We start from the raw sequence: 18693 nt of genomic DNA, 5'->3' as shown, positions 1-18693 counted from the left end.
TCTCTTAGAGTAGATTAATTGCGATTTTAAAATACTAAAAAAAAACAACTACCATTTTTTCCCCCGTCCCCAGGACCTTTACCCAACCCCGTTCCCGTTCCCTGTCCTCGTCTCTGTTCTCGTTCCCCGTCCCATGTTACTATGCTATAATGGCCATGGCCTATGCAGATGTAAGGTCTCAAACTCGCAAATTTCATGGAAAAGATTTCCATCCCTGGCAAGTCTTGGTAAAATACAAAATAATGGAAAGAGGCTACTGGCCCTTCATAAAAGGGATCTAAGTAATTGACCCATCCAATAACCTTGATGTAGAAGATGATGAATGGGCTCAAGCCATCATCATGCTTCATTTAGATGAATCTTTAATTCATTATATTGACCAATTCTCCACTGCCAAGGAAAAGTGGGATGAGCTTGAAAGGCTCTACGGTGCTATAGGGAAGAACTCCAAGATATTTCTCAAGATTGAGTTTTTCAGCTTGGAATACAAACAGGAAGAAGATCTAAGCTAGTTTATTTCACATATGAAAGGGCTCATGACACAACTTGCCTCCATTCAAGCACCCATGCATGATGAAGATGCCATTGCCATCCGGGTAAAGTCTGTGAAGAAAGTTTTTCCAACCCTCGTGACTACCCTAACTAATATCCCGAACTTAACTTTGGCAAGTACCATCAAGTCTTGCCTGGATGAAGAAAAAAGAAACCATACTGAAGGAACTTTAGGAGTCACTTCCCGTGAGCAAGTGTTAGTCCATACCGCTTCCACTAAGTGCTCCTTCTGTCACAAAAAATGGCATATTGTAAGCAATTGCTGGAAGAAATACCTTGACAAAATGAAGTGTAACAAATGCAAAAAGACCAGGCATATCACTAGTAAGTGTCTCAGTGTTCCACCAGTATTTAAGGAATTGGAGGCCAACTTTGCCTTCCAATCCACAGATAACCGACTCTTTTGAGTCTTGTAACATCCTCTACCTATGAATATCATTGTAGCCTGATTTATAAAGGCATCCCATTTGATTGAGGGGGAGAACTTTAACATGTCTTATGATGCAATGCCACCTTGGCATTGAGGGGGGGTGTTACAATATAGGCATGGGAATTCACCCTAAGCAAGGGTATCTGAGGGCAGATGGATGTGAAAGGCCTTAAGGGGCAGGGGAAACCCTAACCCTAGCTTGGCAAAGGCTATATAAACAACCTATGGATCACTATCAAGGGTGAGATAGAGTGTACCCAAGTTGTACTTTGAGCAACTTAGTAAGTAAGATTTTGTTCTTGTACTTTGAGCTCTCATCTCCTTATTGTGCACATTCTTCTTGCTGCAACTCTGATTTTCCACACCTCTTTGGAGTCATTTTCTAAATAAACTGTAGGTTGCCTAGGCAAGGTTTACTTGGGCAACAATTATGCATGTGAGATAGAGGGTGTAGGTACCATTCACTTGGCCCTTGAAAATGGCCAAGAGCTGTTTTTATAGGATGTCAGATATCTGGCATAAAGAAAAGTCTATTGTCAATTGTGTAGCTTGATGCAAGAGGATATTTTACTACCTTTGGTGGTGGATCTTGGAAGGTCCACAAGGGCTTTATGCTGATTGTTAAAGGCAGCAAAAGGGGGACTTTGTACTATTTGCATTGTAAAGCATTACCTGGCAAGTTTTTGGCTGTGGCTGAAGTTCATTCACATATGAAACTTTGGCACAAAACACTTGGCCATATGAGCCAAAAAGGCCTTTAGGTTCTCTCTACTTTAGGGAGATTTGATGTAAAATGCTTTGGTCTTGACTTTTGTAGTGATTGTTGCATATATGGAAAACATGTGAAGTCTCCTTATTACTTTGGTGTCAGTAAGAAGTTCAATGCTTCTAATTTAGTACAATCTGATGTGTGTGTACTATGCGTGTTAATTCACATGGGGGTGCATGGTACTTTGTCACTTTTTATTGATGATTTCAGTAGAAAGTCATGGATGTATGTGTTAAAGAGCAAAAAGAAAGTATTGGATGCCTTTAAAAGGTTTCATGCTTTTATTATCATAGAGAAAGGGCTTAAGCTAAAAGCTATAAGAACGCATAATGGGGGTGAGTATGTTTCTAATGAGTTAAAATTTTTTTGTGAGATGCATAGCATTAGGAGGAAGTTGACAGTCCCTTACAATCCTGCATCAAATGGTGTGGTTGAAACATATAATCGCACACTTTGTGAGAGAGTCAAATGCATGCTATCCACAGCTAATCTCCTGCAACAGTTTTGGGAAGAGATTCTTAAAACTGTAGTTCATGCATGCAATCGCTTTCCCAATTATGCAAGCGTTCTTGAAGAGGTTTGGTCTAGCAAACCTGCTCCATATGACCATTTGCGTGTCTTTGGTTGTGATACCTTTGTGCATGTTCCTGTAAATCAAAGGACTAAACTGGACATGAAATCCATCAAAGGCATCTTCATTGGATATGGAGATGAGGGAGAGATGGGTTATAGAGTTTGGCTTTCTCAGGACAGGAAGATAGTACGCAGCGGAGACGTAGTATTTAAGGAGACAAAGTTGCTGAAAAATGCTACACATGGTGACCTTGACAAAAAGAAGGTCAAATTTCAGCATGAATAGCCGGCCATTCAGCAACCATTAGCTGAAGATTTTGTTCTTTTGATGCTGAAAACAAGTAGCAACCTATTGTGCTATTGCTAGAAGATAATGGACAGCAAATATGCACAGGATGGAATAGGACAACAAGAAGAACATGCTGAAAACAGGTTACAGAAGCAAGAAAATGCTGAAAATCAGTCACTAGGTGATGGTGTGCACATACCTGAGGATGTAGGTCCATTGCCTAACAATATAGATCATTGGGTAAGAAGGTCTACACATGTCAGAAGGTAGCTATATGAAAGCTTGCTATGCAGGAAGAGATGAAGCCTTTGTATACGAAAAACACATGGGAGCTTGTATCTTTGCCCAAGGATAGGAAAGCTATCCCTAACAAATGGGTTTACAAGGTGAAATGTATTGATGGAAAGCCCAAGTACAAGGCACGTTTGGTTGCTAAGGGCTATACAGAGAAGGAAGGCATAGACTTCTAGGAGGTTTTTTTACCAGTGGTGAAGATGACTACGCTCCATGTTTGTTTGCTCTCACTGTATCCTTGGATTTAGAGTTGGATTAGATGGATGTGAAGATTGTTTTTCTTTATGGTGACTTGGATGAAGAGTTGTATATGAAAGAGCCTAAAGGTTTTACTATTCCAGGGAAAGAGCATTTGGTTTGTAAGCTGAAAAGCAACTTATATGGGCCGAAACAAGCCCCTAGATAGTAGTATAAAAAGTTTGATACCTTCATGCGTAGCCATGGATTCAAACGCACTTATGCATATCACTACTTATACACTGAAAAGGCTGATGATGGAAGCCTTATTGTGTTGGTCTTATATGTGGATGACATGTTGATTGGAGGACAACATAAGAGTACTTTGAATGCTCTCAAAAGGCAGCTGAGTTTAGCCTTCTTAATGAAAGATTTGGGGACCATTGAACACATTTTGGGCATGCGCATTAAAAGAGATAAAGGGCAGCACTTGTTGTTTCTCTCATAGGACAAGTACATCAGCAAAGTACTTGAAAAATTTAACATGGTTGATGCTAGGCCTCTTGGTGTGCCTTTAACGCCATATATAAAGCTTAGTAAAGCTGATTGCTCAAGGGATGATGCATCAAATAGTACTATGAAGGGCATACCTTATGCATCAGCTTGTAGTTCTTTGATGTATGCCATGGTTGCAACTTGCCCTGACATTGCTCATGTAGTGAGAGTTGTCAGTAGATTCATGTCTAACCTTGGCAAGCCACATTGGGAAGCAGTGAAATGTATCTTTAGATACTTAAAAGGTACACATGAAAAGTGTATATGCTATAGAAAGGGTACACTAGAGTTGTAGGGATTCTGTGATTTGGACACGGTAGGAGATTTGACACTAGAAAATCTACCAGTGGGTATGTCTTTACTTTGGTTGGTGGGGGTTGGGGCTATTTCTTGGTGTTCAAGGTTGCAGAAAATTGTGGCATTGAGTACTACAGAGGCTGAATATATTTCAGTCACAGAAGCTTCTAAGGAAGCTATCTGGTGTCATGTTTTATGCACATATCAAACACATAGATGTTCGGTACCACTTCATTTGACATGTTTTGGATGATGGTCTTGCCACACTGACTAAGGGCAAAACCCAAGATAACCCTGCAGATGTTCTCACTAAGGGTCTTGCAAAGGCTCAATATAAGCATTGCGTCCAATTAGTGGGAGTTGGCTAGCTTAAAGATATCATTTCAGGCCTTTAAGTGGAAGGTTGTTGGGTGTAAAGTCCCTTTGGGCGTAAAGTTCCTTAATCTCCATGTGTGTAAATTTATACGGGTGTGAATATACCCTTATTTGAACCTTAACATGTAAATACATTTTATTCTTTGTGTATCGTGACTTTTCTGATACACTCATTTTTGGGATTCTCTCACTCTCACTCTTGACACTGCTCTTGCTCCATTTCTGTCTCGCATTCCATTGCACACTTGTCCCAATAGGACACGGCAAGAGATTGAGAAATCAGGAATGTTGATGAAGTAAAACCTAGGGAAGTGCCTTTGGAAACAAATTTGCTAAGTGGTCCTCTGTTTTATAGTAAACTAGATCGATAGTCTTATCCAAAAGCTTCTCCTAGAGGAAATGGTACTGGATCTCAATATACTTTGTCTTAGCATGAAAGATGGGGTTTTGGGCCAAGCCAATGCAATTTTCATTGTCGCAATGAAGTGTGATAAGACTGGTTGGTGGATAGCCAAGCTCCTTCAAGTACCTCGAAGCCACACGGTCTCGCTTGTGGTAGAAGACGCCACTTTATACTCCACCTCAATCAAAGATAAGGCAACTGTGGGTTGCTTCTTACTGCTGCATGAAACATCATTTGCACCTAAGGTAAAGCAATAACTTGTCATGGACCGCTAATCGTCCACATCACCAACCCAATCTGAATTACTCCAACAACTGGTAAGCACAAGATCTAAACCTTCTGCACCCATTGGATACAAGAGCCCTAGATTGGGGTCCCCCTCAGGAACCGCAAAATCCTCAAAGTAGCTTGCCAATGCATCTCTTTAGGTTTACTAGAGAAGTGGCGTTTAATGGTACCTAACGCCAATTTGATGGTCAAAGATGGCGCAGAGACACTCGGAAATGGAAGTTGCCTAGCCACTTTAATTATTGGCCAGCCAGTTTATTTTTAGGGCACCAAAATAATTATTAGATTAATTTTCAGTATTTAAAGACTGAAAATTAATATTTAATTATGAAAAATGTTGGGAAAACCATTTGGAAAGGCTGCCACTTGTAAAAAATGCCTATGCAATATTGAAAAACGTCTTTAGAGGGGGAGAGACATTTTTATAAATTCAGCTTGTAAGAGAGAGGGAGGGAGGCTGTTGGTTTGATTTGCAGCCATTGGAGGACCTTCTGAGGCAGCCAGGGGCAAAAGAAGATCAATCAACAGCAGGAGACAGCATCTACAAGTTGTTGAGATAGGGACTGATTTTCTTTAGTTCTTTGCATCTACATGCTGTTGTGGCAGGGCAGCAGCTGCACTTGATTGATTTTTCAGTCATTCTTCATGACAAAACTCTGAATTTTCTCTCTACAACTTTCCCTCTCATCTCCTAGTCTATTCACAGCCTTGCTCCTAAGATCTCAGTATTTGGACCCTTGGAGATTGAGAAATTGCAAATTTCTTTGCTGTAAACCCTAATTTACAGCAAAAATTAGGGTTTAGCAGCAGCCTTGGGAAGGTGCCAGAAATTGGAAGCTCCAAGACTTGGATTCAATAAGGTTGAAGGTGAATTTCAGCTGAATTCAGGTGGAGGACCAGCCAGCCATTGAATTTGGGGCATTTCCATCGTCTATGAAGTGGGTGAAGGCCAATTGAGTGCTCGAATCAAGGGGCAAAATAGATTGAAGACTTGCTGGTCACTTTGGATAGCAAGGGGAGTTGAAATACCAAAAGGGATTGGGAGAATCCCATTCTAAATCAACTTTTCCTTCAATCAAGCTAAAGAAATACCGAAAAGGGCGCCAATTTTGGGGCCAATCGGGTGTGCATTGTCCAAGATCAATAGGTAAATTTGTATTTTTCAGATTTGCATTTATTGTTTGCTGCTGTAATTAAGTTGTAGTTAGAGATTTACCTCCCTATCCGAGGAGGAAGACAGGTTGCAGGATCCGCCAAAGGTGAATCAACATGGGTTGTGGCCTTCCAGTTCGGATCCATAGGAGTCATTAGAGACTTGCATCTGTCCATCTCAAATGTGGTTAAGAGCTCTTGCATATACTATTGTTGGGAGATGAAGATCCCCAGCAGAGTTTGATAGATCTCATGCCCTAAGAAGAAATCGAGAAGTCCCATGTCCGTTATCTTGAACTTCTCATGAAGTGTTGCCTTGGTTGCCTTAACCATCTGTATGCAATCACCTGTCAAAATCAAATCATCCACATAGAACACAAACAAAGCACGTGCCCCCTCTGAAATGTGGACATAAAGTTGTGGATCGGCCGTGGAGCACCAATACCACAATCTTTGTTGGAGGAACGAGTCTATCTTCTTGTTCCAAGCACATGGAGTCTGTTTGAGGTCATAGAGGGCCTTCCTCAACTTGTATATCTATCCATTTGATGACGAAAAGCCAAGAGGGGGCTCAACATAGATTTCCTCCTTCAAATCACCATTGAGGAAGGTGGACTTCACATCAAGTTGATAAACCGGCCATCTCCTATGGCTGGCTAAGGCAAGAACAGCTCGAATGGTAGCCATCCAAGCTGTAGATGCAAAGGTGCCATGGAAATCCACCTCTGGCCATTGGGTGAAACCCTTTGCGACGAGCTGCACCTTGTGCTTATCTCGAGTACCATCATTGTGATATTTGGACTTGAAGACCCATTTGACACCAATCACCTTCCTATGAGCGGGTCGAGGCACAAGGTCCCAAGTGCCATTCCACTCAATAGCATCCAACTCCTGCTCCATAGCCTTCTTCCAATGCAGTGAATGCAAAGCCTCCTTCACCGAGGTGGGCTCCCTATCTTGCATAAGACGTATCATCAGACAATAGTCAGAACAAACAAGCTTGGTGGAATGTGCTTGGTTCCTCTGAGAACGCCGTAGGCCATCTTGTGGCTGCCACTCCTGAAGGATCCCCCCAATCCCTGTCTCATGGAGTGTATCACGTGCCCAACAAGGAGGGGGCCAGATCGCTTCTCGTCGCTCTGCATTTGCTAAAGTCTCTGAAGCATCCACAGACAACAGCTCATGTGGGATGGCCAATGGTGAAAAAGAATACTTATCTAAAGAAGAAGTATCTCCAAGAGACATTGGTTCCAAAGGAACAATCTTTGGTGCCCAACTATCTTCGGGATCTCCAAGTACAGGGTGCTCCTCACCCCCCTCTGAAGTTGGAACCTTCACAAATCTCACATCATGACTAGTGTAGACATCCTGCTTAATGGGATCATACAAGTGGTAGCCCTAGAATTGTGAGCTATAGCCCACAAACACATGTTTCTTCGAAGCCACTTCAAACTTGTCCCTCTTAAGTCTTCGGGATATGAACATAAGCATCACATCCAAATATCCTGAAATAAGAAACATCTAGCTTGGCTCCAAAAAAAGCCTCATAAAGGGTCATACCAACCATGGCTAAAGTAGGTGATCGATTGAGAATGTGGACAACAATAGCCATAGTCTCGGCCCAGAGACGTTGAGGTATTTAACGATACTCTATCATGGTGCAAGCCATCTCGATCACACTCTTGTTCTTCTGCTTCAATATGCCGTTCTCTTGAGGTGTGTTTGTGTTGGCAAACTCCTGGTGAATACCACGATTTGCAGAAAACCTAGCAAGCTTATTAGAGACGATCATTTCTCCTCAAAGAGCCAGCAACCCTTGAAGTTGGAGAAGGCCTTCGACTTCATTGTCAAGAAGTACGCCTATGTCATCCTGCTAAAATCGTCAATAATAAGCATGAAATACAAACTCCCCTTAAGGGAGTTTGTATTTCACAAAGATTTGTAGAAACAAGCTCCAAGGGTGTTAAAGACCGCCTCAAAGCCTTGCTGGGAATGGCATCATTATGCTATTTGCCACAAATGTAGGATACACAAGGTTGCTGGCTCACCACTATGTTCTATAGGTTGTTCCCTAGAAGCCTTCTGAAGATAGTCATAATTCAGGTGGCCAAATTGAGCATGCCATAGCTCGGACTGCGTCGGTGAAGTAAAAAAAAAGAAGTCAAGGCAGAAGGAGACTTCAACTTGTAGACCCCATTCTCCTTGTAACCTGTAGAAATAACCTTTCTCGAGCCACACTCAAGTATATGAAAAGAATTTGTATCAAACTCAACCAACAGGCCAAGAGCACAAATCTTGTGCACGGAAAGCAAATGGTAACTCAAACTTGGATGAAGGTAGTCATAATTTAGGTGGCCAAATTGAGCATGCCATAGCTTGGACTACGTCCGTGAAGTAAAAAAAAAAAGGAAGTCAAGGCAGAAGGAGACTTCAACTTGTAGACCCCATTCTCCTCGTAACCTGTAGAAAGAACCTTTCTCGAGCCACACTCAAGAATATGGAAAGAATTTGTATCAAACCCAACCAACAACCAAGAGCACAAATCTTGTGCATGGAAAGCAAATGGTAACTTAAACTTGGCTCATATAGCACCTCAAAAGTATGAGTATCATCTCGTCCATCTAGAATCAGCTGCATATCACCCCTACCTTGTATGGAAATAGAAGAGCTATCTCCTATGAGAATCTGCCCATGCGAAGGCCATAAATGGGCAATATGTGCAGAAAAAGGGGTCATGTGCCAAGAGACATCGCTGTCAACAATCCATTCTCAGGGGGGTGGGGCCGTTAATGTAGCATCAGAAGCCTTTGGAGACGATACTTGAACCATCTCCAAATGGAGGAAAGTAGCTGATGAGGGAGCGGCTACCACTCCTGAATCCTTTGAAGCCTTCTCCTTCTTGGTGTCTTTCTTGTCCTTGTTGGTTCAATCCTTCTTCTAATGAGATGTCTTGCTACAGGTGTGACAAGTAGAGTCTAGGGTCCTCTTTGTCCTTCTTTGGTTTGTCGTCCTTCTTCTTGTTGTCCTTCCCCTTCAAATTCATGCATCGACATCTCTTTACATGATAATATTTACTACATGGATTTTTGATTATGCTTTCATCAAGAAATTGTATTGTATATACTATAGTTGGCATTACAAAATGCTTGTGATTATTGCATGTATCTTGGAGCTAGCGTAAAGCTCATTTAAATGTATATCTTGTGCTTTGATACTCTTAGGAATCACATTTCATATCCCATCTTGTCTTGGTGCCTTGTTCTACACTTTTGTCAATCTCACACTTCCACTAGGCCTAACAGTGCATGTACTCCTCATTTAAAAAGAGGTGAATTGTTTATCTTTGCACGTGTTAGTGTTGTGAAAATTTGTAGCATGACAATCTTTTGCTACATCAAAAGGGGACATATTCCTGTACCTCAGATTTGAAGATCGGTTGGATGGATCAAATTATTCTCTTTGGTGTGCCATGCATTCTAATTGCTAGGGGTTTTTGGATAGGGCAAGAGCTCTTTCGTCTCGAGACAGCAGCTACATCCACTTCTTTTGAATCATCATCCTCATCAAGGGGCCATACCAATGTCCAAGTTGTTGAGAAACAGGGATCCTTGAGCAAGGTCTAGCTATGGAGGACAGAAGTCAATGACAAGAAGCATGATGACTGAGACTAGACACATTGATTGTTACTTAAGTGAATTAGGTTTCAAGATAGATTAGCTTGGACTCATAAACACAATCTTGAGTAGAGGGACAAGACTAAAAGTACAAAGTACAATAGCATTCATCAGTTAACTCAATGTCAAGTACATGCTTTTATAGTTGTAGGATGGTTCCCCTTTTCTCACTGTGCTGTGGGATTCAGGCAGCTTCTCCTAGGCTGTTGCATGTCCCTTGCCCTATTGCTCCATGCAAAGAGGCTGTCTTAGGAGTGTGATTGCACAAATCTCAACACAAGCTGTAGTTAGTGCATTAGCATTGGCATCCCAATCAGCTTCTCTAACTAAAGAACCATGGGATGGGATTCCCGTGATGTGCAAGCCATGTCAATGATTGCCTTTACTGAAGAACGATTGAGCATTCCTCACATTTACTCATGCCACATTTCCAAATTAGCATGACATAGTATGGATTCGCAAAACGATTGTAGGCTGATTGGATGGACTGATAGTTGAGTGAAGACAGCACATTCACTGTTTTTGAATGTGCTTATTTTCTCTTGTAGCTGCTTTTAGCTATTGGATGTCATTTATTGGTTGAAAACATGGTAAATGACCTACGAATGTGTTTAAGAAAATGTCATTTATGACCTTTTGGCAGGATTGGGGAAGGTCAATATATATTCTTATATTTTTCAGGGAAGCTTGATATGCATTCTGATCTCTTTTCTAACTTTTGCTGTTTGATGCTGCAGCAATGGAACTTGCTAGAGTTGAGAGTAGCAAGGCTGGATGCCTCAAAAAATGTCTTCTCTGCATATCAATGCTGCTGCAGATGGGGATCCTAGGAGTGAGAAAGAGGAGCAGAATCTTCAGGATTCAGGCTGGTGTGAAGTCAAAAAGGTAAGATGAATTTTCATATGCTGTAGTTTACAACGAGAACATTGGGGTTGTTGGCAATGCTTATGTATCATCTTAAAGGGTAGATGTTGCTTGCGTGAGGCATAACCATCAGGTCCATGGACTAGTTTGAGAACTCATGCTTTGTTTGCAAGGGCTAAGCAATGGGTCTTTCTGGAATGTGTGCTTTCTCTGCTAGCATTTGCCTAGACATGTTTCCTGTTTTCAAAGCCACTGATATCTGCATTAACCATATCATCCATTTCACATACTTCTGGACAAGCATAGCCACTTCAAAACCAGGTTAGGTTTGATGATGAAGATGAAAGGTTACACTTTCCACTTGTAGAAGTTGGGCTTCTGCCCACCTGAGCTGGAAGATGAAAATTTCCTTCCTGTTGCGCAAGCTGGGCTTGTGCACAGACCCTGGGCTGAAAGTTGAGAGTTACGTTCCCTCTTATACAAATCAGGATTTTACACAAACCTTAGGAAAACTTTTGAGACTGTGTAGGACTATGATGCATTACATCCTGTAAAGAGCTCCATACTTACGTAACATGGTTGTTCAATATAGTTTTTTTTTGGGTTTGAGAAAGTAGGCGATTTTTAGTTTCGTGACATAATATATCCTGAATCCCCTGTCTATACAAGAAGTTTTCCTCAATGTTTCTTGTTGGAAGAATTGTTTTATTGGCTAAGATTTTATACACAAGCTTTGCGTTTTTGCAGAAAAACAGGTCAGGAGCAAAGTTTTCAGCTGTAAAGTCAACCTTCACTGTTAAAAAGCCAGTTGAACTGTCAGTGAAGGCAAAAAATGATGGGACAGCTGCTTCCAAGCTACCTATAATATCAACTGTTATGCATGAAGGCCCTCCATCTCTTGTTAAGGCAAACCTCCCAAATTCAGAAAATCTGGGGGTTGGCCATGAAATCAGAAGTGAGAAGCTATTAGCAGGGACAGCTAATGATTGTTTGGTAAGTAGATTGCAACTTGACGAAGACTTCTTGTACAGTAAAGAACTAGTTTTTAATTTGAGTTGGACTCTTCTAGGGTGTTTATGACCATGCTATACGACTGAGGGGCAAAATGAGCCTGATTAATATTTTGTAAAATCACAAGTCTTGAATGACAGTTCTGTTCACATTGAGACCCCAAGGCAAGGCACATAACTGCTGTAGTTTTGATTCTGTGGCTTTTGAGATCATGCTTCATGGGTTAGTTGCTTCATTATGCTACCTGATTATCTCCTCTTTAAGCTTGGAGCAAACTGCCTCTCCTTCATTGCTTCTGCAAAAGAAATCCCCACTTTTTGTTTTTTTACCAATGTGTTCTTGTTCTCTCCCTCTCCAAAAGGGAAAATGAACATTTCGCAGTAGATTGTGCAGTGTTGCTTTGCCGTCTTGTTCCCTTGTCTTTGATTTGTGGAGAGCAATAAATTATTGTTGATTTGTTTATAGCCATCAGTGAAATGATGTCTTTTTATAAACTTTTGGTGTGATGATTTTGTGTTTCCTGCGAGTTTGAATATAACAGCTCTCTCCCTTTCTCACTCAAGGGTGTGATAGAGGCAGCAGAATATCAGCTTGGTGCTAATTTAATAGATACTCCAAAGTTCAAATGGGGGAACTTGGAGGATGAAGATATCACAGAAAATGTTTTGCCTGGAGTTCAACTAGAAAAGCATGTGGAGAATTCCTTTGACAGCATGCTTGTCGGTAGTGAAGATTCTACAATACTTTTAGGAGGAGGAAAACAGAGCTCTACAAAGGAGTTGAATGGCTTGAAATGTGAGGATACCAGAAAACCATTCTTGGATTATGACCAGATATGTGATATCAACACCCCTTGTGGATTCCAGGACCCAGATATTGTCGCAAGTTGCAATAAACCTGACCCAACCAAAAGTGAATTTACAGAGCACACTGCAGAGGTAAATGTTTGTGAATCATCCTCTATTGCAGAGGATATCAACAGTCTGATGCATTCACATGAAGAAAAGGACGAATCACCTGATGAGGTGACAGAAAACATCTCTAATCAAACAGATACTTCAGAGTTGTCTGTGGATCCCAGCTCCAGTAAGATGTCCACAATGACTTTAAAGGCAAAAGAACAGTCACCTCAACAGGAGACTATGCAGCCTTTTCTTGAGAATGCCAATCAAAATGCAGATGGAAAGAGAACGTCGAATGAGAGAACTTTGGAATTCAGTGTAGCAGCGAGCATGCTGATGGAAAGATTTGAGGAAACTGAGTCAGGTGAAAGCAAAGAAAGGTTTCGGCAACGACTTTGGTGCTATCTGTTTGAGAACTTGAATAGGGCAATTGACGAACTTTATTTCCTTTGCGAGTTAGAATGTGATATGGAGCAGATTCTAGAAGCGCTTCTTGTTTTCAAGGAGGCAGGTCTTGATTTCAGCGAACTGAAGTCTAGGGTTGAGGGTTTTGAGAAAGTCAAAAAGCAGTCACCCGCATCTCAGGTTCTTTTTGCTGGAAACTTGGGAGGTACTTTAGGTGCTTTAGGTGCTTTCTCTGGGAAGGTTGAGCATAGACGACCTCATGCCATTGCTTGGGAGGTAATTGATAAACTACATTTCCTGCTCTTATAGTCTTGTTCCTGGGTATTTGAGGTTTCATAATTGTCTAACTGAGACTTTTGGATACAGGTTCGCCGAATGGCATGTTCTCCTCACAGAGCAGAAATATTGTCGTCTTCCCTGGAAGCTTTCAAAAAAGTTCAGCAGATAGCTGCTCAAAAGAATACGGTTTCCCAAACGAAAAGGCGAGATGCAGCAAAATTACTTGAAATAGAACAGAGCTGTAAGGCTCTTCCATCTAAGGTGGTTCCACCTATATATTCTCATCCAAACATTAAGGAAGCTGCTTGTATTTTTGAAGAAAACCAGAAAGTTAGAGCCAAGTCCAACAGGATTTCTAGCCAAGTTTTGCAAAGTGGAAGCGAAAAGACTGCTGATAATGAAGTGAAAGATTTGTGTGATCCCATGCAAGTGGTACAAAGTATTGGTTCCAGGGTGCCATTAGCTGCCAGGGGCTCTAATCCTGCCAGAACTGTAGAGTTTAGTTTGACATGTGAAGGTAAGGTCACTGAACTCACTCCTGGAAAGTTGGGTCTGCCACCTACAGGATTTGGGAAAGGGCCAACTGCTTCGACAACTGTGGAGAGAGGCAAGTTCTCTGAAAAACGTGTTTCTATTGTTGATAATGAGAGAGAAAAGAAAGTGCCAAAGACCAGGAGTTCTTTGGATGCATGGAAGGTAAAGAGAAATTGGGAAGATGTGTTGTCTTCCCCTCTTAAGAGCTCAAATAGAGCATCACGATCTCCCTGTGCTGGATGGAAAAGCACAGACAGGGTAAAAGTATTGCATGATAAGTTGATGTCTCCTGAAAGGAAAAGGAAAAGCCCTTCAGAGATGAAAAAAGAGGTAGATGAAAAACAGGCCCGTGCAACAAGGATACGTAGAGAGCTTGAAAATGAGCGCGTCCAACGCTTGCAACGTACAACCGAGAAACTTAACCGTGTAAGTGAGTGGCAAGCTGTAAGAAGCAGCAAATTGAGAGAAGGTATGCATGCTCGCCAGCAAAGAGGTGAGTCACGGCATGAAGCTCACCTGGCTGAAATTGCTAGGCGTGCTAGCGATGAAAGTATCAAAGTGAATGAAGTGCGTTTTATTACTTCTTTGAATGAGGAAAATAAAAAACTCTCTCTTCGACAGAAGCTGCAGGATTCTGAACTAAGAAGGGCTGAGAGGTTACAGATTATAAAGATAAAGCAGAAAGAAGATATTGCAAGGGAAGAGGCAGTCCTTGAGCGCAGACGGCTTCTAGAAGCAGAGAGGCTGCAACGCATTGCAGAGACACAGCGCAAAAAGGAAGAAGCAAAAGCTAGAAGGGATGAAGAACGTAAAGCAGCAAGTGCTGCCAGAGAAGCAAGAGCAGTGGAGCAAGTTCGGAAGAAGGAAGTAAGGGCAAAAGCACAGCAAGAAGAAGCTGAACTGCAAGCACAAAAGCTCACTGAAAAACTTAGAGAAAGTGAGCTTCGTCGTAAGGTCTACTTGGAACAGATAAGGGAAAGGGCTGCTATGGAGTCAAGAGAGCAAGCTTCTCCATCTCTTCGTCGTCCTTCTAGCCGGGATGGAAATTCAAGAAGTGCCAGCCAAGGGGTTAGTGATAGTGAGGCTAACATTGAGAAGGATGTCCCAGTGTCTCGACAAGTATCTGCAGGCAAAGGCTCAAATAGTGGCACTGGAGTGCCACTAGTGAAGTCTGCTACCATGGGCTTGCAACATCAAACTTTCAAGAGAAGGATTAAAAGAATTCGTCAAAGACTAATGGCTAAGAAACATGAATTTATTGAGCCACCTAATGGAGCTGAAGGGTCTGGGATTGGCTCGATAACTGTTGCAGCAGCTGCCAGGTCCAAGATAGGCAGGTGGCTTCAAGATCTTCATAGACTCCAGCAAGCTAGAAAAGCTGGAAGTTCAGGTGTTGGCTTTATAATTGGCGAGATGGTGAAGGTATGTCTGCAAACCAGGTTCTCTGTGTGTCTGTCTGTCTATCCCTTTTCTCACCCCTTGTAAAGGTTGCTGAAATTAAAGAATAATTGGATTTACAAGTTTTTTTTTTCTTGCTAGCAACTTGGGGTTTATTTTTCCAGGAGTGAAAATGGCTTTCACATGCTGGCCAGATGGCCTCTTGTGCTGTCTCTGTCCATGTTGTGCGTGCATGCATGCGCATGCGCATGCCCACTTGGATCACAAAAGCCTTCTTCTCATTACCCTGCAGACCAGCTCAGCATGCATGCGTATGCCACTTGGATCACAAAGGCCTTCTTTGCATTGCCCTGTGGACCAGCTCATGGCAATAGGTGCATTACAGGTTCCACGGTGACCTCACTCTCACCTTCCAGAGTAGGTGCAAATGGTGCCTACTCCTCTTGCTCAATTGGTGCCTCCTGTTACTTCACTTGCATGAGCTTCACATCTGCAATGCTGCTTTTCACATGCTCATACCTCCTTCCTGATGCACCTTCAGCTGTTGGTCTGTTGTCCAAACATGCAATGATAGCTTGTATCTCTGTCTTTTCTCTGCTATGCTTTAACTTAAGGTCTGCAGTGAAACTCCTCATGTCTATCTCGGTTTGCTCCTTCACAGTTTCCCTAGAAGGTCTTTTCCATTTCTGCAAGTAGTTTTATCAACTTCCATGTTCAGAAGAGTCCTTTTCTTAGAATGTTCTGACTGTATCTCTCATTGAATGTGATGCAACCTTGACAAATTGGGTTTGCAGTGCAATGCCAATATAGTGGAGAGGATTTATAATTTACTGAAGTAATTTGATGACAACTCATGCAAACTTTCACCCTCAAGTCTAGAGAAATTTAGGTCCCAAGAAGTGAGCGAGCTGTTGAATTGAGATTGACTGAGATTGTCAATCAGGTTGCCCTAGTTTGTCTTCTGTTCCAGCCCCGATCTTTTTTATATAGCAAAAGGGACAGGTCTGCCTGACTTTGTGTGTTGTAGTTTCTATTTGTTTCTATTTGGGTTAGGTTGGAGTTACTCAGTTTGTTTTCTGTTTAGTATGTGGGCTTTCAAAAATGTGTTGGCCTAATAAACCAGGTAGTTATCCTTGGGATTGCACAAGGGGTAAGTGGTGGTGATTTGTCAGCAATAGTCAGAGTCCAGGTCAAGCACCCCATCTTTGCTTTCTCTCTTTCCAGCCTCTCCATGTTAATGAGTAATCATGACAATACTGGTAATCTTGACATTGACTGAGATATGTTAATATGTTCCAGTTTAGGATTTTGGGCTGAGAAACTTTATATATGGCACACATTACTAATCTGAGGTATAGAAGCTTTTTGCAATTTGGAGATTGTACTACTCTTAGGACTGGAATTTGGTGATTATACAACTGTCAGGGACTTCACGTTTCCACTTAGTAATGATGGCAAAATTACATGTTGTACAATCTGTTGGTTTTTTAATCAAAACTTCCCTTTATCAGTTTCCTTTGTGAGCCTAAAGGCTAATGAATAAAATTCTGTAGGCTTTTTCCCCTTGATGTGTTAAGATTTTGGATTGAAAGAGTTTGAAGTTGAAAACCTTGGTTTGAAGCAACTTCTTGCTGTCATTCACTATTTCTTTTCCTGAACAAGAACATGTTTTTAAATTCTAGGCATTTTAGTTCATAGTCTCACTTGGCTAGCATACAAAAGTCTCAGAATTAAACTCAAATTCAATTGGTGTGCCTTGACAAATTTGCAGTATATGGATGGTAAGGATGCAGAGCTTCATGCAGCACGACAAGCAGGCCTCTTGGATTTTGTTGCCACAGCACTTCCTGCTTCACATACCTCAAAGCCTGAAGCTTCACAGACAACTCTCTCCTTGCTCCGCATACTGAAGGTTCTATTGGCACTTCCTGCAAACCGAAGCTATTTTATAGCTAGAAACCTTCTACCCCCTCTAATCCCTATGCTATCCACAGCGCTAGAAAACTTCAGCAGTTTGGATTCAGCTAGTGTGGTTGGCACAAGTCTTATCACAGCTTCTGTAAACTGCACTGCTGATAGAGTTGCTGGTGATGAGAAGTTAGATGCTGTTGGAGAAGTACTAAGTGGGCTTTTGGAGAGTGTGACTTTAATCATGGGGCACACTTGCCTTGATGAGAGCCAGTTTTCAATGAAGGAGGATTTAGCAGAACTTATCGTTGCTTGTGAAGTGATCCACCACTTGCGTGACTTGTTCTCCTTGTTTGATAGGCCACAAATAGAAGGGGCTCCCTTTCCAGCTCCTGTACTTTTTGGTTTGAATCTTCTACAGTCACTTACAGATCCCAGGGGCAAGCCAGCTGGGTTACCCTATGATGTTCGGCTAAACATGATGTTTGAAAAGCAAGAGACTGCGTATAAAAGTATAAGTGACAATGTGGCTGTGGCTTCGAGTTCTTCTGATGCAATTCAGACTTCTACCAAAGCAAGTGGTGGGATTGCACTGCAGGAGCAGTTTATGGTTTCCTCTGGGAGTATAACCCAGCTTACTGAAGTGACTTCTGCATCTGGGAGTATTGGTTTGTCAGATGCAACCCTGACTGCAATTAAAGAAAGCAATGGGGAAGGCTTGTTGATGGAGCTGGTCAATTCTGCTCCTCTGGTCAGTCCAAATATTGAGATGGGGGCAGGACAACATGTAGCAGAAAACTCAAAGACAAGTGAAAAATGTCTCAAGTACACGGATGCCAGTGAGCAAACAGCAGATTCACTTCAGGAGTCTCTTGCTAACACATCTGCTGAAGGTAAGACTCCAGAGCATAAAGGTGAAAGGGGACAAGTGCAGCTAAGCACTCCAAATGATGGTCGTTCCGCTGGTTTCCTTGTCTCTGCCATTGCGGAGACCGGACTGGTTGGCCTTCCCTCACTGTTGACAGCAGTACTACTACAAACCAACCCTCGATCCTCTCCTGATCAGGTATATTGTTGCTTTCACTGTTACATCTTACAAACTATTGTAGGTTGCACTTTCTATTAAGTTGAAGCAAGTTCATGGCCTAGTTTTTTAATGCATATGTATAAACTGTCTTTTTGTAAATTCCATGATCAACTCTGTTTAGTGAAAAAGCTTGTAACTTGTTTGAGGATCAGAATGATCGTGGTCTTTTAACTTCTTGGTGTATCTAATTGCTTGTTCGTGGTGAAAAACTTTTACTGATCATGCCAAGAAAGTCTTATACTGAATTCAAAATCTGATTGACTGTGTTGGACAGGCTCCTTTCGGCACTGGCTGTAATTGATCTAAAACTGAGTTGTGAACACTGTTGAGACTCTTATGTGTAGTTCCATATTAGGGAGATCCATAGGTCTCTTTCTGGCCATGTATGGGACCACAGTTTTTGCCCACTTGTCATATTGGTCCACCTCTCTACACACACGCGTGCACGCACGTGTGTGCGTGTGATATTGGTCCACA

The 18693-nt window shown here is 41.9% G+C and overlaps 1 protein-coding gene across 3 annotated transcripts in view; it reads left to right on the top strand.

The window, feature by feature from the left end:
* The window catches only part of LOC148035829 (uncharacterized), a 65208-nt gene that overhangs the window by 26708 nt on the left and 19807 nt on the right, over positions 1 to 18693 (top strand). For all 3 annotated transcript variants that reach the window (XM_087677844.1, XM_087677842.1, XM_087677843.1), the window contains 5 exons: positions 10566 to 10713; positions 11440 to 11685; positions 12267 to 13286; positions 13377 to 15245; positions 16993 to 18195. In XM_087677844.1, coding sequence (XP_087533970.1) covers positions 10603 to 10713; positions 11440 to 11685; positions 12267 to 13286; positions 13377 to 15245; positions 16993 to 18195 — 4449 coding nt within the window. In that variant the 5' untranslated portion in view covers positions 10566 to 10602. The remainder of the gene's footprint in view (positions 1 to 10565; positions 10714 to 11439; positions 11686 to 12266; positions 13287 to 13376; positions 15246 to 16992; positions 18196 to 18693) is intronic.

The sequence above is a fragment of the Lygodium microphyllum genome, chromosome 5 (assembly GCF_053477565.2).
Source record: "Lygodium microphyllum isolate KBCC chromosome 5, Lygodium_microphyllum_v1.1.10, whole genome shotgun sequence".
In the NCBI taxonomy this organism is placed as follows: domain Eukaryota; kingdom Viridiplantae; phylum Streptophyta; class Polypodiopsida; order Schizaeales; family Lygodiaceae; genus Lygodium; species Lygodium microphyllum.
This window is presented reverse-complemented; position numbering and strand designations above follow the sequence as displayed.